We start from the raw sequence: 27,327 nt of genomic DNA, 5'->3' as shown, positions 1-27,327 counted from the left end.
ATTGCAATATATGTAGTGAAAGAGACGTGAAGCCATGATTATAGTCCTCCACGGGAGGGCTTTCTGTGACGCAGATGCTGCGTTCAGGGGAATTTGTAAACTCAGAGGTTCCAACGTTGAGCATGTAAAGAGGTGTGCTTAGATGTTAAGAGGTTGTTTTTCGTATGAAAGATTTCAGCAAACACTGTTGGGATTAGAAATGAGAGCCTACTGAAATACATGATATAACTTTATTTATATTGTTGTTATTACAATTACTTTTCTCCAGATTAATAAAAAAAACATTTTGGATTGAAGAATTTTAAGTTATTATCCAAACTTAACTGAAGACATAAAACCAAATTAAACAATCTGTCAGCGGTGGTTGAAGCAGCTAAAACAGAGGTAGGTTATTACTTCATATATGAAGACAGACTTTAATTTATTTAATTTGTAAACTCAGAGGTTCCAACGTTGAGCATGTAAAGAGGTGTGCTTAGATCTTAAGAGGTTGTTTTTCGTATGAAAGATTTCAGCAAACACTGTTGGGATTAGAAATGAGAGCCTACTGAAATACATTATATAACTTTATTTATATTTTTGTTATTACAATAACTTTTCTCCAGATTAATAAAAAAAAAAACATTTTGGATTGAAGAATTTTAAGTTATTTTCCAAACTTAACTGAAGACATAAAACCAAATTAAACAATCTGTCAGCGGTGGTTGAAGCAGCTAAAACAGAGGTAGGTTATTACTCCATATATGAAGACAGACTTTAATTTTTTTCCTCATTATAACCCTAATTTCTTTGGATATTAGAAGCTTTTTCACTCATTTTCAATCCAGTCCTTGTTTGTGGCCGTTTTCTTTGTTTTTCTTTTCTTTGTTTCAATTAATTACTGCATCTATATGTTATACAACCTCCAGATATAATCAACCTCTAACTGAACATTTTCCCCTTACATTGACTTTTGTTTATCTGCGTGTGCGGATGAACTTTTCATGGCAACACCCGTGTTTCGCACAGCACGTGAAGGCAGCATGATTCGGTTGCTGCTGAGCTGATCTTTGTGCGAACGAAGCAGCAAAGCGGTCGCAGTTAGCAACGCACAGCAGGCACACTCAGATACGCGAAAGGCAGCTGGGGAGACCGATTCTGGGCCCGAAAATTCACCCTAACAGCGATTATACAGTCACGGTGACGGCCTTAAAATGGTAAGAAGACGCTGAAGAGTTGCTAACGCAGGCTGTTGGCGCTCTTCTTAAATGATTATCAGTGTAGCTAAGAGCTAGCTGGCTAATGCTAAACGGTTAGCCAACTGTTTTCCTGACTCATTATTGAACAGCCTGAGAAGCTAGGCTGCCATTTTACACCAGGCACTTAGTGTCCCGACCACTGCCTTTGGCTCGGACAAGATTGCGTTTCTCTTGAAAATACCCCAAATACTACACTTGTATTCAAGCGATTGATAAGTATGAACTAAATACTGTACTTTGATTAAAAGCTAGTCCACCCGGTTGCCAGGCAGCCGAGCTAACTGGCTAATCTAAAGAAGCTAATGAGACTTAGCAGTGTTGCGTAGTAGTGTCAGACTCCAGTCGTAGCCCACGGAAAGATGATCGCAATAACAATTTTAAGGAGCAGTTAACACATAGCTCGAGGGTCTCTTTCACATGATCATAATGTCTTTATTAAGCTGACTTTATAACAACTCGTGCCTGAACAGAACCGATCGGCCCTCGTCGTTTTGGCGTAATGGGGAGTGATTTGAACCTGACACTCCTGCAGTATCTGGAAAAAGCCAAGAAGTGTTAAAACCACTCACTTTCTTGCCTGGAGAGATGTGGATAATTGTTAAACCGGAATGAGTTCATTATTGCTTTCTCTCCTGACTTGATCAGACCTTCTGTAGTTGACAGAGAGTAAATTATTGGTTGCTGAACCTCTTTTCTCTTTTAATTTAAGTTTAAAACGCATCTCAGTTGGCATCAATCACAGTTGTTCACTGTAAATTAACATTCATTACCTCTACTTGTAGATGCCTAGACATGAATGTGGGTTTTTTCAGTTTATAAAGCGTAAGATTCCTCAACTCGCATCACATAAATGTTTTATATTCTGTTAGTTTTCAGCCCTGTAATCTTAGATAATATATCCTTACTTTCTCATACAGAGATACAGCATTACACGTAATGTCAGAAGTTATAAGCTGTATTTTGTTTTTTCTTTTTAAGTTAAACAATGTTAGATTGAAAAATGTTCGTACATGTATTGCCGGGGGAAAATTTTACTTAAAAGAGATGAAAATAAGGAAGTAGCCTAGGTCTTCTACAGCAACTGCACAGTTTTACAGTAATCTGTTTTCTTGTAATAATCAGGACCTTTCTTTTGCTGAATAATATCATCGGCTGCAGGCATCGATGGATTAAAATAGACGACAAATGTTTGCCGTCGACCTTTTTAGTTGTCTTAAATCGACAGATTCAAGTTCATCGTACACAAACTACTGGAAAGTAAAGTTTGTTGTGAATAGATGTACGCAGTACATTTTATGACTCGTGACCACAGCAGGCACAATCGATGCTGACAACATTCAAAACAAAAATTACAACATCGTGGCAGCTTACCTTACCTTGCCTCCTGGACTAAAACATTGGCCAGAGTAGCATCGATCGGGTTTGGTAAAACTTTTAGGCCCCTAAAATTTGTTCTTCAATATATCCCTAGTTTGCTGATGCTAAATTTCTGATAAGATAGCTTTGCCTAATCTGTCACAGCTTCCCTCTTTAAGTTTGGTTTCTATGTAAACATTCTTGATACAGTGATTTCAAAGTATAGCCAGCCTACTTAGCCTGTCATTGACACCTCACTGACACTATAGGGTCTTCCCAGTTATGTCGACAAACTGCAAGAGCCAACTGTATGTTAAAAAATAATAAGTGTATGTCCCTCTTCTGCTGTGTATACACTCAGCAGGCTGTAAATGAGCTCTCAAAGCTCTGGAAACACTGACATGCTGTTTGCATGTTTAACTTTAAATGTTCAACAAAGAAAGTCATGCGTTAAGCAGTGTGATGGCATCAATGAGTCCTGTGCGTGAAGTGTAAACTACACTCTGGACTCATTTTTAAACTAAAACTACATTTGTAGACGTGTAAACACACCACTGCTTAGTCTGAGGAGGAAATATCAGAGAAAGAAAGAGCGAGCTCCGCACATAACAGAAGAAAAGGTTGTCAAATATTATTATTATTTTTTTTTCCTGCTATTGTTATCGATTTTGAACTAATTCACGGTAAGGCCTGAGGATGTGGTTTGATGTGTTGTTTTCTAGCTAATAGCTCCCAGCTGTAATCATCCACAAGTCCCAAAATCAAACGATTAATATTATTTTGTTCAGTGTATTCAAACATCTGTAACTCTATTTCAGTATCACTTAGTGATTCTTAGTGATTCTTTCTTTTTTTGGGGAAAAAATGTAATTCTGTTTCTGTTTACTCCACATGTTTGTTGACCAGCTCTCAGTTTACTTTGTGAATGTCATAACTTGGGAGTTTTATGACAGTTTTATCCAACCGGGAAGAGGGGAAGGAAATGTTAAAAGTTTGACACGGTTTTGTAGCTCTGATTTGCCATCTTAAGTTTTGTCTTGGATTATTTAATACATTTGTAATTTCTAATGTTCTTCTAATTTCTTTGTACCGAAATGTTGCCATGTCATACGGACAGAAACTTGAACCCTTTTCACTCGAGATCTGTAATGTTAATAGTTTCATTGGTCTGTTAAAGCGACAGCATTCAGTCATTGGTCACTTTTCTGTAGTGTGTGTGTGTGTGTGTGTGTGTGTAATATTTACCATTCATACAGGATTGCAGCACTTGTATTGAAAGGGACATGTATGTGTTAAAAGGTCCGATCCAGTTGGATTGGGGTTACAAAATGAAGAGAAAGCCCCCGTGTGGTCATTCAAACACGACACCAACATGCTCACAGTTTTAATACTTTTTGGTATTATTAGTTTATGGATGATCAATGGTTTCTGATCAGCCAAGTTGACTGTATTTTCCTCGTTATGAGGAGGTGGGACTTCCTTCTCTGTTTCTTATATAGCGTAATGATGTTCAGCTGTACATTTGTAAACGCATTTTATATGCTCAGGATCAAACTGTTTAATCACTATTGAGGTAAATCTTTGGCAACCTTTTAAAAAGTTTCAAAAACTTTGTGAATCACACAGAAATAAACCAGGATGTGTTGTGTTGTCACTGGTTGGCGGAATAGGTGATGTTATTAATGGTTTAGTCCTAACAGGAAACAAACCTCGAGGCAGGGAAAGCAACTGTCAGACAGTTGTTCTCCAGGAATTCATTTCATCTTTGGGAATATTTGGGATATTGTATCTGGGAAGACGCTGCTCAGTCTGATGAGTTTTATTGTTTTCTGGCTCACAGCAGAAACAGTTGGTGAGTAACGTTTTTTTTTTTTTTTTTTTTTTTAAATCTTTGTCAGGTCGGGTGTGATTCATTAAGTTGTTTCATTTCCCCTAATGTTCATGAAGTCTCAGAAGCAGGAAAAAACACACGGAGAGCGAATACATTTTTTTTTTTTTTGTGAATATTTAACACAGTCTTAAGTGTGACTCCGTGGTGTTGGAAACCCAGCTGTTGAGGATTTATGATTGGACAATGACGGTACAGAGCAGCTTAGTTTATTTACGATTATAAAATATTTACTGACTTTTCCGTTCTCACTTATGTAGGTTTTTATTTAGATGCACAGTAATACACATTTTTTTATTTAAAAAAAAAAAAAACTGACAATCAGCAAGGAAAAGGCTTGTATTCTCTAACATCTGCTCCGTCACATCTTGTGGAATCTGTTGGAGGAGAAGCCTGTTGTCACCGTCAGCTTCTTCACAGCTTGAAGTAACGCAAAAACACTGCCTGCTATCTTCACCTGACTTTTTGTTGTGCTGTTGACTCTTCTTTTTCTGTGGCTTTAAGAACAGTGCTGGATTTCCATATATGATGTGAAGGGAAATATTGAAGGTGATTACTTCAGAGATGTTTACACCACAGGCAGCGTGTGTGGCACCTGATGTACTGAGTGGAAGTTAGTCGGCATTTGTGTTCAGCAGAGGGAAAATGACAACTGGACCTTCTACGACCCCAATATTTACCAACCAGCAGTATCTAAACATTCTGCTATCATAAAAGGTTTTTGTTCCGTGCTGTCCAACCTCTTCCTTTACCCTCTCTGAGCTGTCCAGGTTTGTCAGGTTAGTATGTCGCTGAGGACCACGAGTGTAAAGTCAGTCTAAAGGGGCCACAGGTTCCCACTTGACTGCTTTTCCGAATGCTGAGCAGCAGAAATGCAAAGCAGCTTACGCTAATGAAACGTCCATCTTTGCAGTCCAACCTAGCCCACGATGTTTTCTGTACACAAATGTATGTTGCAAGCATGTGTTCAAGAAGTAGAATGCTATGACCCGCAGTGTTCAGCAGGAGCTTTTGTTAGGGAGGAGATCCAGCCTATAACTAAAGCAAGTGAGGTTTTTGTGTCGTGACTTTGCAGTGTGATGATGTTTTTTTTGTTGTTTTTTTTACTGTGGTTTGCATTTGTTTTTTTTAAATGTGGGTAATTAGGCTGTTGAGTCTGACCAGGACAAAAGGTGACCAGGGTAATCTGATTTACTGAGCTGAGCTTTTTTTTTTTTTTTTTCACGAGCACCGCTCTTCCTCTCTTTCTTCCTTTAGCCTCTCCCAACACCACTCCCTGTGTCCCTCCCGTTCAGCAAATATCTCAGCTGCACTACAAGTGCTGTAAAGACTTGATGTTGGAGAGCAGAAAACAGCTAAATGCAGGGGAATTTTGTCTTTCAGTTTGCCTGCCAGTGTCTTTGGCAGACAATGACTCACCACATAGAACCATTATATGAAAGTTTGATGGGATGTTGGATTTAAAATGCTGCTGCTGACAGCAAGGTAAGAACGTGTTTTTGTGGGCAGTCGTATCTGAATGAAAATAAATGGTTTGCAATGGAAACTTGTAAAGAAAAAGTTTGTTTTGATTTGTTTACTTCAGCCTGAAGCTGACGTCAGGTTTACTGTTTCCATCTTTGTCCCTGGTTTGTTCTCGTCATGAAAGTTGGCTCTTTCGGGTTTGATTTTAAAGGACCTTATTCAACTTATTTTACTTCAGAGTTGTGTTTTGTGACTCTTAAGATACATCTGTGTAATGCAGGTCGTGTTAAATTAGGATATATCTACTGATACGCTCTACAAATCCTAAACAAAGCTTGTAATTTATTATTGATCTTATAGTTATTTCATTTTATTGGCTCAGACACTATCTGGAATTTTGAACAGATGCATCCCTATTGAATAAAACTAACAAATATTGCCACTGTTTATACATCTGATTTTTAATCTATTATTAATTTTGTCAGTGAAAAGTGTTAAATTAGGATTTCTCAGAGTTCAAAGTGATGCATTTACTTTACACTCATAATAAAACAAACACCCAAACCCAGTTTCTGAGAGATGAGCTCTGAAAAGCAGAAACCGTCAGCCCAGCAGTACGTATCGGTTCAGTTAATGTGGCTCGGACTCGTGCAGCTTTGTTGTTTCCTGAAATTAGGCATGACACCTGAATCCGACTGCCTTCCTGCTGCCGGTGAAGGAGGAATGTACCGAACATGTTGATGTTGTGGATGAACAGGCCTGAGATTCCTGTTTCACAACAAGCTTACTAGAAACTGTTGCCACTCAGCAAGCTGTCCACATCCTGTTACTCTGTCACATAGCTGTGGAGCTGATTATAGGTCAGACACTGGAGTGGTACGTATGTAAAACCCTCTGGTGTGGGAATCTGAAATCTGATCCCGGTGCTGCTATGAAGGGCACCTTTCTTACTGTCAGTGAATAGATGCACAAGAGACAGACTGGGCACTCTACCATCTGTAGTCCAATGGCCACTTGGAGGTATTGTCTGCCCCTGTTGCCATGGCAACTAGTGGAGCAACTCAGGTAGGGCTGTCTTCCTGAGTTCAGAAAGGATGGGAAGCGTCTACAGTTGGGCCGAACTCGCTGCCGTCAGGCCCAGCTCGGTTTCCATCGGCAAAGACGCCAACCAGCATCCTGAAGCTGTTCAGAATTGGGTGGGAAAGTTAGTTACTGAGCACAAGTAAAAGTCTTTTACACTTGTGTCCCAACTTTATGGGAACTTTGTAAATGTTTAGTGAATAAAACTGGGGTCCAATCTGCTAAGGTTTCCTGTCCACACACCGTCTCTATGCAATAAAATCATAAAAAGTTTGGACAAAGTCAAAATAAATAAATAAGTAAAATCATATCATTTCACTTATCAAGTGCAAATCTGCAGTGAGAAAGATTGTGTTTACATGTTTTCTCAACACAAAGCTTCAGCTTCAGATTTGATATGTACCCATTGAACCGAAAACCGTGTTGGTTAAGGTCCAAACTAGTTATTTTTAAATATTTTCAAATGTCGCCTGCATATTCAGTTTACAGTGACGTCCGGTTGAATAAAAGCAGCTGATTATTTTATTTAGGAGTGACTCAATTAAGTAGCTGATCGGTCCTGGCAGGGATATTTAATTGAATTCCCTGCACAGCAAATCACCAGGTATAACCCTATTTGAGGATCAAACTTTGTTTCCAGCTGTGACAGAATTATTTTAAACACGAGGGCTTTTCCTCTGTGGTTTGTGTGTGAGGAGGTTGTATAAGAAGTTGGTGGATGTTAGGGTAGAACAGCAGCTGCAGTGCTGTGGACAGAGGGAGGAGGAGGGATGATGGAGACAGAAGTTGGGTGTGGAGCAGACAACAGATTTTAGTGACTAACGAAGGCATCAAAGTCTTGATGTGCCTGCAGCTCACTGCTGTGGCGTCTCTTTTCCTCTGCCTCTGTGGCCTAAGTGCTTCTCTTTATCATCTTTGCCCAGAGTGTAGCTCCGAAAAACCACAAGTAGAAAACGCACTGCAGCATCTGAACTGAGAGGTTGAGGTGGTGAGGGTTATTCATGCAAAACGAACAGACAACGCATGCTCTCTTCTGAGATTTGGTTACTGGATGGTGCTCTGTAAAAAAAAAAAAAGCTTGGTTTGGCTGACTTACACAAAATGATTAAGCTGAGGAGCAGCACATTTTACATTCACACACTTGATTATGACAGTGTTTGTGTTATTTCAAATATTAAATGATTAGATAGTAATTTCAATTGTCAATATTACCTAATTCCAGGTAGTAGAAAATATAAGATTAGGTTTGGACTGTCTGACAAAGGGAGATTTAGGACATAATCCTGGAGTTTTTTTTGTGATTTCTAAAGTTATGATACTCAGTCTCTTTATAGCACAACAACATGCAGCTTACTCTAAGATTGCTTTGTGTTCATGAATATCTAAAAATTGTTGGATATTTATTTACTGCAAATAAGGGGACTTTTATTGTCTTGTTTAAAATCTCGAATGTGCAGATTCTTTCCTGCCAGCATCTTTAAAGTCGCCACCGGACTTATTTTTGCCAGGTTTCTCAGACGTCATGTCTTCATTGTCAGCAGTCCAACAGGAACTGCACAGAGCCGGTGGCTCGGCTCGGCTTCCTCCCCTCTTCCACTAAAAGACTGCTGCACTTGTGTCACGTCCTGAGTCTCCGGCCCTAATGGCTGGGAATGGCCAGAGACTGGCATCGCCGCCTGGTGCTTCTAAATTTAGCAGCGCTGCCTACATGCACACAGCAGATTCTACTCATCCACCCGCCTTCTGCAGACTTTTTGGCTGCATTCACACCGCAGCAGCTACATATTCTTAAATGTTCTTGGTATGAATTTCCAGTGCCATTAAATACTTTAACTCTAATTTGAGCCATTAGACAGTAAACCTCATTGGGTTAATCTGCCAGCTTTCTTTTATTTTCATGTAGAGCCACAAAAATGCCTCAAGTGAAGGCCCACCATTATAATGCCAGGGCTGCAACTAATAGTTTTCTTTATCATTTAATCTTTAAATCGTATTTGAGGATTCAGCTAATGGACTGGTTTTTAAAATGTCCGAAAAACACTAGAGTGAACAACTTCGTATAGCTTGTTTTTATCTAAACAGAGGGGGTGTGCTATAAAGTGAGTTCAGTAGTAAGACTTAATTTAGATGAGCTGCTCAACAAGCTTTAAACTTGACACGTAAGTGTGTTTCGCTCTGACGCCGTTCCATATTTATGTAGAAACCTCAAGCTCATTGATTCAATATTTTCTGATATGTAGTCTAATTAACTCTCTAATCTGTGCTAATGCGTGGTTACTGTGGTAACATGACACACACAGCCCGCCCTTTGCATTACTGATTACAGCAAAGCGTCTTTGGTGTCGCGATGTACAACTTACCAGGTTTCATTCGTTTTTTGTCCATTATTGTCAACCCAGCCTTTGTACAGCATCAGTCACTTTAAATTATGTCTCTAATGCCAGACGTCAGCTTACATTCAGAAGTTTTAAATGTTGTTTCACTCCGATTTTTAGCGCCTTGGTAACGGTTAGGAGAAGACGCGGTAAAATCTCAGCTTAATCTGAAACACTGAACATAAACTGCTCCGAGGCAGGTTATTGGTTCAGCATCGGGTACCAAAACTAGCCACTTGCATTTCACAGTGTGTTTGTCATGTTTGTGCAAGATTAACATATTCTTTTATTTATGGTGTGAGGGTAGAATAAGTTTGTGGTTTCCTGGAATAAGCTGGTTTCGTGCAAATAAAATCCAGCTGAAAGTGTATCCCACTTTATCCTTCAAGAAAGGTAGCAGAGGCTGCTGCTCTTTAGAGATGGTCCCTGTACGTCACAGTCGGCAGAACAAAGAGAGCTTTATCTGCCCAGCTCGGAGGTTGGTTCATTTTTAATTAGGGATGCACGATCCGCTTTTTTTCACCTCTGATACCGATATTTGAGTTTTAGTATCGGCCGATACTGATACAGAAAAACAACGCGGAATTATGGTATCAAACGGTAAGTTTCATTGTGTGGAAAAGACTGCTATCATTATTTTGTGCAAGGCAACATCAGACTCGACTTAAACACTACTTGGTAGACTTTCAAAATAAATAGCAATCAGCTTTTTATATAGTTTAGTGCAAATGGGAATTAAACATCCATTACAAAAGCATCTGAACAAAACAATAGCTTCTCTAGCTTGGTAAAAACTAAAAAAAAAAAAAAAAAAAAAAAAAAAAAAAAAGATCAGAGGTAGTCCCAACTTAACAAGTTTTTTCACCACTAGAGGGGGCAGAAGGCCCTTGGATGAATGACAATGCTGGGCAGGACAAGTGGGAAAACATTTTTTGAAAAAAATAATTAAAAAAATCGGCCGATATGGATCGGCCTCCCTTCATATCAATGCGTACAGCCACCTAGCGATAGCCGCACCTGTTACGGTGTTTACTGCGTAGTGATATGAAGGAAGAGAGAAATGGCGCCAAGCGATGTGAGGTCTGACTTTTTCTGGATGAACGATTTTGTGATGCAACTGTATTACTCTTCTGAACGCATATTGTTTTGAGAAGCAAGACGCTTTATTTTCGGGACCCTAGCAAACTAGAATACAATTTTGGAAAACGTGTTTCCTTCTGTGATACAGATTTTGTTCATGTGAAATAAAATCGTAAAAGAAAAAAAACTAGGCTGGAACTCGGCTCACAGGACGCAGCGGGGGGTAAGTCACTGTTCATAAATGATATTGCTAATATGGGATGTCATACAGCTTCATGTCAAAAGAGGAGAACTATCCCTTTAATATCATTTGGAAAGTTACATCTGTGTTTTTGAACATTGTCTCACCTGTGAGTGCATTTCATGCTTTGATGGAGAAAGTTTCCCATATCTTCGTGAGCTTTGTGTCTCTTCAATTCCAGTTACAAACTTCCATGCTGATGACGTGTAGAGTGTGTGTGAGTGACCTTGATGTGAAGCATTGAGTGTATTTCAGCCTCAGATAGAGGGATGTATCTGTGACCGATCAAGCTGAAAGCAGCAGTATTCCGGTCACTGATTGATTGTTTGACACAAATCTCAGTTTTGGTTTCTCAGTTTTTACATTTCTGTTGATTTTTAGTTCAGTAAACAAAACGACCACTTAATTTTATAAATCAATAACATGTCATGCATTTGGTCACGCAGTCACCTTGCTGTATTTCCTCGGTTTTTCTCTTGTACGTCTCATTCTCCCTCAGTCTCTGTGGCTTGAAAAATGTTGATGCTGCAACACTGTCTGGCGCTCATTTACCTTCTTGTGTCCCGTCAGCATGGATGAAATTACAGCTTTCGGTCTGTCTGTTATCCTTAATGATCAGGCTTAGTCAGTCCACTATTCACTTCTGATTTAACCCATGTGACAGCCATGACCTGACCTTGGACCTGACACTGGGATCTGAGCTGTGTTTCAGATTGTTCTGAAGTGTGAGGCAGTTTAAAATGCTGGCGTATCGTTATTCTAACACCGTAATACCATAAGTTTTCAGATACAAGTTGCTTTGATGTAAAAAATGGATTGTTGTGGTGAAATGTTATAGACGAGCTTTGTATTGTCTTAACTGTGCTGGAGAGGGGAAATCAGGGAGGTGTAGAAGTGGACTAATCTGTCTTTGACCGAGTGACGTCAGGATTGGGTCAGTGTTGCGCCCACAGAGCTCATAGCCAGGTGTCGGCAGATAAATCCATGTAACCTACCTGGTTAGTGACTAACAGCACAGTGAAACCTGAAATTCTTCTGATTGATTTTTATTTTCTATCCTGGGGTTTAAAACATCAGTTTTGGGTCCACCTTGTTGTCAAAGATCACTCATGAAAATGTTTTTCGTCTTTACTTTATTTCCTTCTCAGGTCATCTGGTGACGAGTGTATTTAGGCTGAGGAGTGGCAGACAGCGCCATCCAGGCGTGCAGAGTGGGACTGCATCCCGTCTCACAGCTGACGACCAGCTTCCCGAAGCTCCACCGCAGCTGCCAGATGGACTGCGAGCTCTGAGAGTACAGCGAGCAAGGACCGAAATCATCTGAGGAGAGGAGCCGGGGGAGCACGCTCACCGGAGCAGGAAAGGTTGGGAGAGTAGAGGAAAGGACAAGGGGCTCTACGATGTCGTCAAACAGGACCCAGAACCCCCACGGACTGAAACAGATAGGCCTGGACCAGATATGGGACGACCTGCGGGCGGGCATCCAGCAGGTGTACACACGGCAAAGCATGGCCAAGTCGCGCTACATGGAACTCTACACGTATCCTCTGAGATGGGGGGGAGGTGGATGCTGCATGGCTGTGACTGTGGTGTGGATGTTTAAAAGCTTGCATGTGCACAGCTGTTTTTAAGAGATCGGTTTAGTATTTTAAGTTAAAATTCAGTGTCCAGCTGTGGAAATGCCTACAGTAGTAGGCTAACAGTAACGTTATGATATCAAGTCTGACTACCAATATTGACTCGTTTGCTATCATGAGATTTTTAATGGTAAACAACTAGTTTCAGTTGTGTTTCAAGTACTGTGAGAAAGTGTGAGAACAGTGGCCGGAGCTGTGAGAAAATGGTTTCATCCTCCATCTTTATAAAAAACACTCAGATAGGTATCTTTGTACTTTACCCCCTCCATAGATACCAGAGCAAGCACCATGCAACTTTTTCCCTTCCCTTCCAGTAAAGTTCAGAAATCTGAAGTGAAGATAAAACATCTGAGACTATTAGAGGTGTGTAGTTGTGGAAAAGGAACAGAACTGAAGAACAGATGTATTAAAACTAATCTACACCACTGTTAGAGGTGTGTGTGTCCCTTAGACGCAGATTAAATATGCATCCAGATACATATGATACGATTCATGCAACAATTAGTTTTGAAACAGAACAATTTATGTAGCCTGATACTCTTCTTGACATTTATTTAACTCAAAAAACTCTTTTAGCACTTTAGGATTTTTTCTGCAGAAGTTCTGCAAAGCATTTATAAAACAATGATCGATACATAGAAGGAACGTATTTGGCACAGTCCATGATTGATTTACTTCTAACATCTTGTATTTATAAACCATAAGAAGAGATTTGGCGAGTCAGCTGGAAGGTGACATCAGGAACAGAAGATGTCTGTGGCAGCATACTTTCAGTAAATTAATACAGACTTCGACGTAATCTGAATCGCCAACAAAAACACCCGAATTTTAATCAACATCCTCCTGTTCTGTGCAGTGAGCTGTAAAATCACTCACTATTGGTGGAGTTTGGAGCACATCTGGAGAAGCTATCTGCCAATCATCGGTGATGAAGCTCACAGGTAACGATGAGTCTGTGACACGCCTTACACGTCGGAGTTGTTCTGCGTACCTCGGTTATTCCAGGACTTGAGTTTTGGTCTCATTGTGGAGTGTGGGCATCGCTGTGTCAGTAACATATCTTCATAATGGGATTTCTGCAACACGGCGTCAAAGCCCTGCTTCTTAGACTGAATATGGACACAAATCCTCTGATAGTTAAAGTTTTGATGGAGTTGGAATTTACTTTGACGTTGTTGTTGGCAGCAGCTACTGCCGGGTGTTTTTCATCCTCCCCCAGCTGGAAACCGGTAATGCGGTTTCTCGTGTTTGTCATCTTGTGCGCCGTACAAACGTACCTGGTGCTTCAATTCTACTTTTTTAGCTTCCTCCTGTTGCGTTCTGTCAACACTACCTCATCGATTGAAGTATAGAAATCCATTTTTGACGTTTGTGAACTGATTTTGAATCTTCCATGTCATCTCAACACAACTAAGATTTGATTTGATATGCTTTAAGTCTGGCACACATTTCTTTGTGAAAAACTGTTGAGTTCACACCTTCGACCATAACTCTAATGTGTCATGTGGCCGAATTAGTACTCTTTTACCACAGTTGTAATTACCTTTGACCTCACCGAGTGTTGAATATCCGTGTTAGCACCTCAGGGTTTACCATGACCGCTCAGATCTGTCCTAATCGATGCTCTGCAGAGTTTGGTTCAATGTTCCTTCCTTCTTATGAAACCCAAACGATTTCCGGACAGAAGATTTGCTGTCGCATCGTAAACTGTGTTCGCATTGGTTGTCAGACATCACCTCACACACAGTGACTGTGGGTGTGTGTGCTGCGTTCAGCATTTGATCTGAGCAGGTTCTTTAGTGGAAGGTTCACATGATACGATGTGTGAACAGTGTGCACCTATTCTGTCGCTAAATAAGGAAAACATTATGTTTCAGGGGTTTGTGTATCTAATAATTACATCATTAATGTCATAATCGGGTCCCGATTATTCCCTAACCACTGGACTCTTATTTAATAGCCACAACTCTTATTTGTGCTTTGGATCCTTCTGGAGAGGATTTTTGTCATCTTTACTTCACTACTTTGTATAAAGCTTGTAAAGTAAGGATGTCTAGTCGTTTTTATTATTCATTTTACCCTTAAAGGAAATAACTACAGCGATGGCTATTTAACAGTGGCGCAGAGTAAATATTTACCAGCGTTTACCAGAACCCATCCTTTGTGTGTGTTTGTACCTGCTTTTCTGTATTAATATGGTCCAGAAATGAGCAGCGGACTCCTGGAAACAGGAAAGACATCTTTGCTTTATGTCATGACAGATCTACTTCAAGCATTTTTCTTTTTTTTTTTAAATTTCAAATAAAGAAACACAAGATGTATCTTAGCGTTTATAATGATTTTAATTTCTTAAAGCCAGTCTTTATGTGGCTCCTGATGTAACCAGTGCAGAATGTGAGTGTTTTTGTTGTTTCACAGCCTTCATTTCATCATGTTCACCTTCCCTGAAGTATGAAATGCGTCCAGTCACATGAGCTCAAAGCTGTAACGTTATCCAGGCGTATAGAAGCTAACATCTGGGAATGGCATGTTTGCCTTCCAGAGCTGCTTTCTTGATTACTTCGGGCCTTGTTGTGCTTATACGCTGATCTTCTACATAAAGGAAAAAGGAAATTAAAATTCATAGTGAAGTTAATTCCTCAGTTTTTGTTTAATGACATAAGAACAACCAGTTGTTAGGAATGCTGCGCTAACATCTGCAGATTTTACTTGTAGGCTCACTGCTAATCTGTGATAATCGGTGTTGTTGTGATTATTCCTTAACCCCCCCTCAGGCATGTATATAACTATTGTACCAGCGTCCACCAGTCCAGCCAGGGCAGGGGCTCTGTGCCTCCAGCAAAGCCCTCCAAAAAGTCCACCACTCCAGGTGGGGCTCAGTTTGTGGGCCTGGAGCTCTATAAGCGACTCAAGGAGTTCCTAAAGAACTATTTGACCAGCCTGCTCAAGGTCCGTCCATGGATTTGATATTATTGAGACTTTTTACCCTTATCTGTGTCCCATCGTTTTACAGATCCTTGTTTTTTCCTTTCCCGTGTGTCTGTGCAGGATGGCGAGGATCTAATGGACGAGTGTGTGTTGAAGTTTTACACCCAGCAGTGGGAGGACTATCGTTTCTCAAGTAAAGTCCTCAACGGGATCTGTGCCTACCTCAACCGCCACTGGGTCAGACGGGAGTGTGATGAGGGCCGCAAGGGTATTTACGAAATATACTCAGTAAGTCAGATCTACGCGTGAGCTGAGTGTTTAGTGGTTTATGGGTGGAACCTGTGTGATGGTGAAGATGTCTGCCTAGTTATAAAAGCAAAAAAGACCTTAAAGGAAAGACCAGATGGTTGGTCTTTAGTATAGATTTACTTTTATGTGTGTTTAAATTAGATAAATTTAGATTTCTGATATTAAAAAAAAAATATGTTAAGCTGTCATTAAACATACACAAGCAAAGGTGTTTGAAATAAATGTCGCTGATCTTTCGGTATCATTTGATTTTATGATCGGAGCAGAGTGTGTGTGTGTTAGCTAATGGGTTCTTTATGCAGACACAAAATGCAGAAAATGTGCACGTGATGCAGACTTTTGCCCTTCAAGCGTCAGTGTATTGATTGTTTTATCAATTCAGAGAAATTTTCTGACCTTAAATGTAAATGTACAAGACCTCACTTTCAAAAAATTAGGGCTGGGCAACGATTAAAATTTTAAATCTAATTAATCACATGATTTCCCTGATTAATCACTTATTTGTACGCAAAATCCAAAAATTAATTCAAAAGTAGTGCATAGCTTTTAGCATTTAGTTTTATTTTAAATGTACTGCCATATGAATGAACGTGCCATAACATTTGTTGTGCAAACACACTTTTAACATCAGCATTTTTATGTATTTTTTGTGTAGAAGCCTCGCTCCACTGGCTGTTTCCTTGAATGACCTGCTGCTATCAGTTGCGTGTTTTGCCTTTAAGTGATATTTTAGACTGGAACTACTACGGTGATAAGACAATTCAACTTGGGTGTAAATGTAGGAGGTTTTTTTAAAATTTATTTTGAAATGCATGCTTTTATGTTGATACCAGTAAAACAGGAAGTAGCGCCGGCTAGCTCCGTGAGCTTCACACAGAGACAGAGGAGCACCTGTAACGGTGATGTTACCTGCTAGTTTATTCTTATTTTATTACTCCATGCTTCGTGGTGTTTGCTGTAACTGTGTGAATGTGATGCACAGGAGAAGTGGAAGTTAAAGAATCCTAGTTCTGACCGTGAAGATTGCCTCTGGGGAATGACTCTGCCCTTGGTTGAGAAGCAGGCTAAAGTGGCCAGTATACAGTATTTGATTATTTATTGGTAGCGACAATGCTAAGAATGCTATTTCTTTCATGATTACAACAAGTTGTCTTTTACTTTGTTTACTTGAACATTTAGTTCTACGGTGTTGATGTGGTGTTAATAAACATCTGTGAAAAGAACCATAGTCTTGCATCCAATCAATGGGTGGCATATTGGCAGTGTTTTACAGATGACTTTGTTTCTGTGGACTCAACCGTCTGGAAGAACTTAAAAATGAAAATGGCAGAGTAAAAGTTCCGTACCCTTCTCCATGTTTGATGGATTCGCCAATTACTTTCTTTTCCGGTTCCGCAGCAGACAGCAACAGAATTTTACAAAATAAAAGCCTGTGAGCAACAGACTTTTACAATAATAAAATAAATAATAAAACCTGCGTTAATGCGCGATAAAATATTTATCGACGTTAAATAATTAACAAATTAACTTGCCCAGCCCTAAAAAATAATAATAAAAAACAAAGGTCTCCCCAAAGAGACCGGAGAGTTTAATCAGACCTTTTGTTAACCGCCTCACCCCTCCTTTCCTCCTCCTCCCTTTAACGCTTCTCTTTCCTCCCAGCTGGCACTTGTGACTTGGAGAGAGTGTTTATTCCGACCCCTCAACAAACAGGTCTGTTCAATTCTTTTTATAGGTGTGAAGTTACAAATAGCACAGTTGTTTACCTCTAAACTGTGTTAACATTTTGTTGTTTGCTAAACTAACCTTTGTCTCCTTTAGGTAACTAACGCTGTTCTGAAGCTGATAGAGAGGGAGAGGAACGGCGAGACCATTAACACCAGACTGATCAGTGGTGTCGTCCAGTCTTATGGTAGGTCCAAGTGCAACAAAGAAATAAAAACAAACTGCAGTACAACACACAAGGTTCATTTGATTCAAACTCTTGCAGCTTTAAAGCATGCAGCCTGTTGTGAAATAATTAAAACTGAAACTCTCAGTATGTTCCAGTCGCCTGACGTTTCCGTTTAGCAGCTTCCACTGATGGCCTCTCTCTGTTGTCTCGTCCAGTTGAGCTGGGTCTGAACGAGGAGGATGCCTTCGCCAAAGGCCCCACGCTGTCCGTGTACAAAGAGTACTTCGAATGTCAGTTCCTCACTGACACAGAACGTTTCTACACGCGTGAGAGCACAGAGTTCCTGCAGCAGAACCCCGTCACAGAGTACATGAAGAAGGTGAGGTGGCTGCATACAGCAGAGGAAGAATGAATGGCTTCATCAGGATCATAAAGGCGTTCTTGTCCTTCTTTTCAAACGAGAGAATTTAAACTGAGCGTGGATGATGATCTCGTCACTTGTAGGTGAGTGTTTTTGCTACTTTTGTTTCCTCAGGCGGAGGCCCGTCTTCTGGAGGAGCAGCGGCGTGTGCAGGTTTACCTCCACGAGTCCACACAGGACGAGCTGGCCAGGAAGTGTGAGCAGGTCCTCATCGAGAAACACCTGGAGATCTTCCACACAGAGTTTCAGAACCTGCTGGATGCAGACAAAAACGAAGGTAAACCTCAGGTTTATTTTCTTCTCAGCTGATAGTTGACCCGTAACATGCTGATATAACTTTAAGTTAATATTTAAAAAGGTAGATGGAAACGAAGCACCGAAGCTCTTCACGCTTAAAGATTTTATGCATTTATACAGCCAAAAATCACACATGTACATCCGCGAGATTTGATTCTTTAGCGCCCTGAATTTATAGAATCTCAAAAAGATTTATTTTCTTCATCTCCAAGTCAAGTTTGTCTAAAAGTTCTGAAACTGCAAACAACCAGAAAATGTGATGAGCGGCAAGATAGGTGAAATTAGGTCTGGAACAGTTGATCGGGTTACTCGAATAGTTTTTAAAGAACTTGTTTTCTGGTCCTGTGTCACATGATCAACCCTCTGATAAAAGCTGTCTCGGCTCTTTTGTTAGATCTGGGCCGGATGTACAACCTGGTGTCGCGGATCACAGACGGTCTGGGTGAACTGAAGAAACTTCTAGAAACTCACATCCACAACCAGGGCCTGGCCGCCATCGAGAAGTGTGGGGAGGCCGCGCTCAACGTAAAGACCATTTTCTCAGCGCTGATACCCGTTACTCAGTAGTTCACCGTACTGCTCATAACTTGTGTTAGTCAAACGTTGCCCTCGCTTACAAACGATGTGCGCATTTCACACAGGACCCCAAAGTTTACGTCCAGACCACCCTGGATGTCCATAAGAAGTACAACGCCTTGGTCATGTCTGCCTTCAACAACGACGCCGGCTTCGTTGCCGCCCTCGATAAGGTCAGTAAATCAGAGAGTTTACAGGAAAACTGAAATGTCTGTCTGTCCTTTAAATCTGATAAGAAAGACCAAGACAGGTGAAAACATCTGAGGACTCGTCTCTTCACAGGCGTGCGGCCGGTTCATCAACAACAACGCCGTTACCAGGATGGCTCAGTCATCCAGCAAGTCTCCCGAGCTGCTGGCCAGATACTGCGACTCTTTACTGAAGAAGAGGTGGGTTACTCACTGCCCCAAGAAGGGGATGTCCACCGCGTTTTTAATCAGATTGATACTGAAAGCAGAGATCAAAATGTATGAATAAGTTTGCCCAGTCACCAACGAGCTGAGGTTCAACAGGAAGTTGTTAAAGTTCGAACAAATCACGAACAACCAAAATCCCTCAAACGAGAAGAAGGACGCCGAGTGGTGGTTGTTTGTTAGGCTGTTGTTTCCAAGATGGGTGATGTTTTCATGGGTGTTTATTTTTTCCTTTAGATTTAAAGGGAGTCTGATCAGCAGCTCATACTGCTGTTACTGTGTTCAAATATCTGAGACATCTTCACTGTCTGTGAGGAACAAAAAAAACTTAATTTACTGGTTTTGTATTTGTTTTTTTTTCCCTTCTCAGCTCCAAAAACCCAGAGGAGGCGGAACTGGAGGACACACTCAACCAAGTGGTACGATCCTTTTATCTGTCTGTACAGCTGTTTACAGACGTTTACATGTGGGTGCTGCTTTCACGGCTCCTTTTTATCGCAGTGAAACTTAAATGCAGCTGCGGTATCGGTCGGCGGGAACCCCGCCTTCTGAAGCACGGAAGTCTACAAACACAGGTCCACATCAACGATTGAAACCATCATCACTGATCCTGCCCTCTTTTCTTTATGTTTTCTTTCTGTTGGGTCTAAAAGTTAACCCAGCTGGACCACAGTTCACTCAAGACAATCCCAGTGATCAACAAAACACAGAGTGCACAAGATTGTATTTTTACTTGCAAGGGGAGCCGGACGGAGTGACAGAACTTACTCCTTCACCCGTGCTCAAACGACTCCACCCGACTTTCCCCGGGTAGTTCTTTTTATTACACAGCTTAGTTACAATCAGCATACGAAAAACAATCTTGTGAGCAAGATGCAACAAATGTTTCACTGGGACATCTAGTTCCTCACGTGTTGAGTGGTGCAACCACTTAAAGTGGTCTTGAGCAATAGTTCTCCAGGCTTTCTGAAGGCCTTTCAAAGTTTTTCTTTGGACATTGGCTGCTTTTTCACTCATTTTCAATCCAGTTCTTGTATCTTTTTTGTTTGTTAAGCCACTTAACTCTGACCTATGAATCATTCAAGCAGAAAAAAGGCTCCTAACTCAAGGGATGAGTTTTCAATTTCTTTAGTTTCATCTATGAAAAACAGCAAAGATAACACAGTTTGACAGACAGAAAATAGTATTTCTGCAGCAACAAGGTAATTCCCAAAGAGCTATTAGCTGAAAACTTGGAATATCTCAGCATGGTGTGCAGTGTGTCCTTAAAACATTTGAGGAAACTGGACAAGTGGAGGACAAAAGAAGAAGTGTCAGGCCTAAAAAACTATCTACAGCAGATGAACAGGATCTGAAAGTGATGTCCTTAAGAAAGAGGAAAAAATCCAGCAAAGACCTGACCCAGGAGCTGAGAGATGCATCTGGACCTTCAGCTGATCCATCTGCTGTTGGCCCAAGCCTCATCAGAAATGGGCTCCATGAAGGGTGGCTGTCAAGAAGCCGTTCTTAAGGAAGGCAAACAGGGAGAAAAGGCTGAGCTGTGCCAAATGACACAAGAAGTGGACTGAAAATCAGTGGCAGCAGGTCTGATGGAGGGATGAATCCTCCCCAGAGCCTGGACCTCAACATTATTGAAGCAGTGTGGGATCATGTTGGCAGAGAACGGAACAAAAGGCAGCCGGCATCCAAAGAAGAGCTTTGGGATGTCCTTCAAGAAGCCTGGAGAACTATTCCTGAAGACTCCTTAAAGAAATGACAGAAAGCTTGTTTGAGAGGGTTCAGGCTGTGTTGGAGAATAAAGGAATATATCAGGGTGTTTACAATGAAAGTTTTTATTTGTCTGGAACAGGGGTGACCTTCCTCTCGTATCAATTTCAGCGTCATTGTATTTAAACTTAAGAATTACACTTTAAACACTTACACTCTGCATCACCTCATTGTTTTGAGTGCGTTATCTCTTCTCCTAGATGGTTGTGTTCAAGTACATCGAGGACAAGGATGTTTTTCAGAAGTTTTACGCCAAGATGCTGGCCAAGCGTCTCGTCCACCAGAACAGCGCCAGCGACGACGCGGAGGCCAGCATGATCTCCAAACTTAAGGTCTGAGTCGCAGCAGGGAATGAAAAGCGCCACCTGGAGCCTGCCGAGAGGTCCGGCTGACGTTTTGCTTTCTTCTTCTTCTTCTTCTTCTCTTGCAGCAAGCGTGCGGCTTCGAGTACACGTCCAAGCTGCAGCGAATGTTCCAGGACATCGGAGTCAGTAAAGACCTGAACGAACAGTTTAAGAAACACCTGACTAACTCGGAGCCTCTGGACTGTGAGCGCACACACTGCTGTCATTTTGTTGTTCACTTGGGATTTAACTGTTGTTTCCTGATGAGTTTTTTTTAAGATTTTAGAGCTTTTAAATGGATCATTAAGATGATTCACCTGGATAGTGAGCTCACAGGAGGTTTTGTTTCGTCAGAAATTCATCCAATAAGTTGATATTGTGGTGTGTGATGGCTCATGAACTGAAATGGATTTGTTTTGGTTTTTTTGTTTAGTGGACTTCAGTATCCAGGTTCTGAGCTCTGGATCTTGGCCTTTCCAGCAGTCGTGCACCTTTGCGCTGCCATCAGAGGTAATCAGACACGCATGTACAGAGCAGCTCCTGTAAACTTGCAGAAATGTGTTGAGTGATTCAAAATCTACAGAAGCATCATTGAGCCCAAGTTTTATCAGATGAGGCTGCGGTTATGAAATCAGGATTTCATGATTTTCTGTCCCGGTTTCTGAGAAAAGAAACAGAAAAATATGTGAATGAGAGCAGCTTTATTGGGAGTTCAGCTGTATTAATATACACTTTATACTGTTTTTTACTAAAAGTTGCAGAAAAGATGGAACTTTTGAGTGTGATTTGAACCCCAACTGTGTGTTCATCTGGTTTCACTTCAGGTTTACCTGCATTTTAAATCGATTTTTGGTCAGACTTACACAATGGGTCAGGTTCACTGTTTCATCAATGTTCAGCACAGTGGCAGTAATAGTTAGTCGTTTAGCTGCTTTTCTCACTCACTGAAGATAGAAACCCTGCTCTTCACGTTAAGTGCTTGATCGGCTTAAATGGCAGAATAAAAGTACAATGAGTGCAGACGGCAAAGTCAGAACAGGTTAGAGATGTTCTCTGGTCGCATTTTATACAGCCAGACGCCACTCTGCAGGCAGCATGGGTCTCTGAACTTTCCTTTTTGTGTCTCTTTGTGCAGCTGGAGCGGAGCTATCAACGGTTCACAGCGTTTTACGCCAGCAGACACAGCGGCAGGAAGCTGACTTGGCTCTATCACCTGTCCAAAGGAGAGCTGGTCACCAACTGCTTCAAGAACAGGTACGCAGTCGGACTTTGTGGCGTTTCAGCCCCACGGAGTCAAACAGCCACTGATCACTGCGGATGTAAAGTTTCTGAACTTTTTAAATGTGTGATAAACCTGAAAAAATGTAGATATCTTTGGGAACTTTTCTTATAACTGCTCTTTCATCTTTAACCCACCACCAGCAAACTGTCACAAAGAGAAAATGTTTGGTTAAAATCTTTGCTGAGGAAGGTTCAGGGGGGAGATGTTGTCCCCACAAAAGGAAAAAAAAAACGTGGTTATGTGTCATCAGTGATGTCATCACATGCAGTCCATAAACTTTGGGTCCCACTCAGCATTTTTCCCATTTACAGCCGCCTTCAGCTCTAACTAAAGGGTTAAATGTGAATGAAGGGTAAGAAAACTGAGAGGTGAAGCTGTTTATTTGCCTCCTTATGGCCACTCTTCCAACACACTTTAGGAATGTTTGCAAATATTTGGGAGTTTTTAGACTTTTTTTAGAAGCCATTTAAGGTGTTTTAGTGCTTGCTGTTGCAGTATTTAAACAGCTGGATCCTCCTCGAGGGAAACGGAAACAACCAGATGTATTTGCCTGTTGTTTCACAGTAATTCTAAATCTCATCGTTTGATACGTCTGTGCTGTCGGCGTGAACAGGGAGGAAGTGATGTCTGTTTTTGCAGCGCTCACACCCAGACGCCGTCATCGGCTGGTGTTTATTCATTCACCCCGTTCCTTTCTGAGGATGTAAACCTTTGAAAACAGCTCGCAGTTCAGTTCATTCTTGAAACGGCTGGTTGGAATCCAGCAGGAGGACAGAGTGGATTTGTTCGAGGGAGTATTTCCAGTGATGGATGTACTCGGAGCCGAGTTTTAATGATGCAGCTGCGTGTCATTCTGTGGTTCATTTAAAGTTGTGGGAATGTGGCTGTTGGAGTCCACTCCATGCTGATCCTGCTGTGGTCAACAGGTACACGCTGCAGGCCTCCACCTTCCAGATGGCCATCCTGCTGCAGTACAACACGGAGGACAGTTACACTGTGCAGCAGCTCACCGACAGCACACAGATCAAAACTGTAAGCAGCTCTCTGAAACATCCAGAGGCACATCTACTTATTACGGAGATGATACTCATATTACAGTTTACAGTTAGTTTTCTGTCTTTTCAGGACATTCTGGTTCAAGTTCTGCAAATCTTGTTAAAGTCGAAGCTGCTGGTGAGTAAAACTTGGTCTGTGTTTAAATTAATTTACCGAATCATCCGTAAAGCATGTGAACCCGGTGTACGACCAGCAGAGGGCGCCAAATCTGATTAGTTAATGTTTTTTTTTTTCTTTTAGCTTCAAGTCTCTGATTTCCTGTTAAAGGACGAGAAGCTGATTTATATTAATATGCATTTAAAAAACTTCCAGGGAAGGTCGTGTTTTTCTGTTCAACTAAACTGAGTTGAGATGTTTTTTTTGTTTGTTTGTTTTTTTTTAGGAAAAACCTTACAGCAGGTATCAAATTAAATCCAAACTTTCTGCTCGTCAGGTTATGGAGGACGAAAATGCCAACGTGGACGAGGTGGAGTTCAAACCTGACACCGTCATCAAACTTTTCCTCGGATACAAGAAGTGAGAGATGGCAGATCAGCCTAAATACAGAGGCGTACTGAGCTGTTTGGCGTTTATTGGAGTTTTGATCGTCTTTTCTCCTCCGCAGTAAGAAGCTGAGGGTGAACATCAACGTCCCGATGAAGACTGAGCAGAAACAGGAGCAGGAGACAACTCACAAGAACATCGAGGAGGACAGAAAGCTTCTCATCCAGGTCAGTTCATATCACCTAAGTACTCAGGAGTTTGGAGGTTAAAGTGTTAGTTAGTTCGCCATTTTGCACATTAAGCCCTGTTTGGGGGTATTCTGGGATGAGTTAGAGATGTTCTGATCACAATTTGGACATTTGGTGCTGAACGGAGCATTTAGGTATCCACTGCTGCAGCCCCCCCACCTTTGCATTGAGTCAATGACCACTCAAGCAAACAATCATAAAACGGCATTAAACTTTCGTTTGCAGAGACATGAAACTCACCGTGTGGTCTGTGGTGGACAGCGATACGTTGGCTCGAAAATCACCGCGAAATACGCTTCCAGAGAAGTTATATTACCATTATTGTCCGTCTTCATTGATTTGTATTGGTTTGACTAGTATTACTCCGTGCGACCGGAAACGGAAAGGGGTGTGTTTGTATGCAACCTGTAGTTTCTAGCCAGTTGCGGTCCCTTGCAGCACTAAGCAACAGCTACCAGTCGTGGAATATAAATAGTACGCTGAAAAATGGATACTGAGACATTTGCATTGGAGGACGAGGGTTTTGAAATCGAGTTTGATGGACGGGGGTATCGATTTGAACCCACCTTGTGGCTGGATGTCTTGCTGCTGCTATTCAACGGTGTCCGGACAAATAGGTCCACCAAATGCTAAAACAACTGTTAGAAGGCACATTTCGCTGCGATTTTCGGGTCAATTTATCGCTGTCCACCACTGACCACACGGTGAGTTCCATGTCTTTTCAAACGAAAGTTTAATGCCGTTTTATGATTGTTGTTTGCTTGAGTGGTCATTGACTCAATGCAAAGGTGGGGGGGCTGCAGCAGTGGATACCTAAATGCTCCGTTCAACACCAAATGTCCAAATTGTGATCAGAACATCTATAATTCACCCCAGACTACCTAAAAACAGGGCTTAATGTGCAAAATGGCGAACTAACCCTTTAACTAACTTGAAGACACTGAAATGACCCAGTTAAGGTACTGTCTGTCTCTTTGTTGGAGACATAGATTAACATTAATGTTTAAAATGAGACGTTGGTGTGCATTTTGTAGGCTGCCATAGTGAGGATCATGAAGATGAGGAAGGTCCTGAAGCACCAGCAGCTCCTGGCTGAAGTCCTGAACCAGCTGTCGTCCAGATTCAAACCCAGAGTCCCCGTCATAAAGGTAACACACACACTCCCTTCGTCCTCTCAGACTGCAGCGGGAAAGCGTACTCAGGTTAGAACCCGGGTTTGAGCGGCGTGATGTCTGATTTTCTTTTTACAAACTTTTATGAGCCAAAGAGAAGAAAGCCGAACTGGGATTTGGACTCGGAAACGTTGATCCAGAGCCACGATGAGCTGTTTATTATCTCCCTTTCGTTAGCTGCAAAAACACAGAACGGCGCTCCTTTTGGTCCCCGTTGGAGACGAGGGTCAGATTTGTTAAAAGAAAAGCCGACTTGTTCCTGAATCTGACGATATAATCGAGTGCCCATCAGCTCTTCACCGTCAGAAACGAGTCCTCGGTTTTCCTGCTGCTCAGTCAGGCGGCCTTTTGCCACTCGGTAGTCACATGTCTGATGACATCACAGCACTTTGTGAATTTTCCTGCTGTAAGAATGAGGAACGCGTCTCTAAACCCAGTCAGGAACCAAAGTGGATTAATCTGCTTTATGGATTGTCTGTTTGGGAAGGAAAGTAGAGTAATTCCAGGCTTCTGTGTTCATTTCATCCCAAAGTTGATCAGTTAGTTTTCTGGCTTTAACTTGATGCTCAACAGCTTCGTTCATGATTTCATTTGGTTGTTAAATGTCTGCGGATCTGTATGGTCTCCCCCTTGTGGACAGAAATGCATCGACATCCTGATAGAGAAGGAGTACCTGGAGCGAGTGGACGGTGAGAAGGACACGTACAGCTACCTGGCCTGAATGCTGCCGCCTCCACACACCTACCCGCCCGCCGGCTCTCCTCAGTTTTATTTTTATTTGTAATCATTTTAATTTCATGTCTGAGTAATAAAGTGTGGATCCCTCTGAGCGGCGGACGTGCGGCCGCACCGAGATGACAGCAAACAACCAACCGGAGGAGGAATACTTTCTGCAGCGATGAAGGAACAAACACCCCTCCTGATGAGGCTGGGAAACCCCGTTTACACGCTCGCCTGTCCCGTCCCATCCGTATGACTCAAAACACTCACTCCCTTGTCATATTGTAAATAACAACAGACTCTAAGAGGAATAAACAAACCCTTCTCTGCATAGTGCAAACGTAATAAATTAGTCTACAGCCAATCAGAGGAGAGCCGCATCCAAAGGTTTCTGCATGCTACTGCCTACCTGCGCCACAGTGACCGCGAAAAAGATTACCAAGTAAAAATGAGTTGAGTAACTGGGCAGCTCACGGAGTCCACCGAACGAGGATCAAATCAACGCCGTGACTGAACCGGGGGTGGTGGTGAGTTTGGAGCCGCCGTGACGCTTCTTCACCTGAAGCCGTCAGTTTTGGTTTGAGGTCGGGTTAATGCAGGAGGCCTGTTTCATTGCTGAACGGTGGACATTTGTATAGTGTGGTTCATTTTCTAAATGTGTGATAAATAAAAACAAGGAAAGATTTCTCTAACATTCGGCTCACAGAGACTCTGTTCCATCCCACCGTGCTTAAATCATGAACGCAGCTTTTATGATTCTCGCACAGAATCCTCTAAAATAAGACCCGTGTCTTATTTTAGCTCGAGTAGAAAAGTTTCTGGAGAGGAGTCATGACTTTGGGCACTAGAGTGGTACTTTGTTCAGCTGAGGGAGGGGGAAGAAAAGGATAAAAACATTGGGCATGAGGAGGGCATTCTGGAAATTTGGGCAAATCTTGCGTCTGTCACACAAATTTAACCCAAAACTTCATCTTTTTATAATATTTTAATCTGCAACACTTTGAACAACAAAATCCCTGTAAACATTACAAAATCAGCACCGGTGTCATCGGAGGAAA

General features: G+C 41.6%; 1 protein-coding gene across 2 annotated transcripts; it reads left to right on the top strand.

Moving 5' to 3' along the window:
* The first annotated feature begins 1,047 nt into the window (after window positions 1-1,047).
* Window positions 1,048-26,961, top strand: LOC142370113 (cullin-1). 2 transcript variants are annotated; one of them, XM_075452556.1, is made up of 22 exons: window positions 1,048-1,196; window positions 11,871-12,262; window positions 15,134-15,308; window positions 15,408-15,575; window positions 17,259-17,309; window positions 17,418-17,508; window positions 17,706-17,869; window positions 18,026-18,188; window positions 18,603-18,733; window positions 18,850-18,957; window positions 19,067-19,173; window positions 19,568-19,616; window positions 21,165-21,296; window positions 21,395-21,512; window positions 21,742-21,818; window positions 22,444-22,562; window positions 23,517-23,622; window positions 23,716-23,763; window positions 24,080-24,162; window positions 24,251-24,356; window positions 25,412-25,525; window positions 26,190-26,961. In XM_075452556.1, exons 2-22 carry the CDS (start codon window positions 12,123-12,125, stop codon window positions 26,268-26,270), a joined length of 2,331 nt encoding a protein of 776 aa, XP_075308671.1. In that variant the 5' UTR covers window positions 1,048-1,196; window positions 11,871-12,122; the 3' UTR covers window positions 26,271-26,961. The 2 variants fall into 2 exon arrangements, with proteins under 2 accessions (XP_075308671.1, XP_075308670.1); XM_075452555.1 differs by having other exon boundaries at window positions 24,029-24,162.
* Window positions 26,962-27,327: the final 366 nt, after the last annotated feature.

Source organism: Odontesthes bonariensis, chromosome 20 (assembly GCF_027942865.1).
Source record: "Odontesthes bonariensis isolate fOdoBon6 chromosome 20, fOdoBon6.hap1, whole genome shotgun sequence".
In the NCBI taxonomy this organism is placed as follows: Eukaryota; Metazoa; Chordata; class Actinopteri; order Atheriniformes; family Atherinopsidae; genus Odontesthes; species Odontesthes bonariensis.
Note: the sequence above shows the minus strand (reverse complement) of the source record. Positions and strands in the feature narration are given on the sequence as shown.

What these genes read in the sequence shown, in the direction of transcription:
- LOC142370113 (XM_075452555.1), top strand. Translation starts at nt 12,123, where the DNA reads ATGTCGTCAAACAGGACCCAGAACCCCCACGGACTGAAACAGATAGGC. An exon ending in AGGACACACTCAACCAAGTG is followed by an intron (nt 19,617 to 21,164) that starts GTACGATCCTTT and finishes CTCTTCTCCTAG; the next exon opens with ATGGTTGTGTTCAAGTACAT. An exon ending in CCAGAGTCCCCGTCATAAAG is followed by an intron (nt 25,526 to 26,189) that starts GTAACACACACA and finishes CCTTGTGGACAG; the next exon opens with AAATGCATCGACATCCTGAT.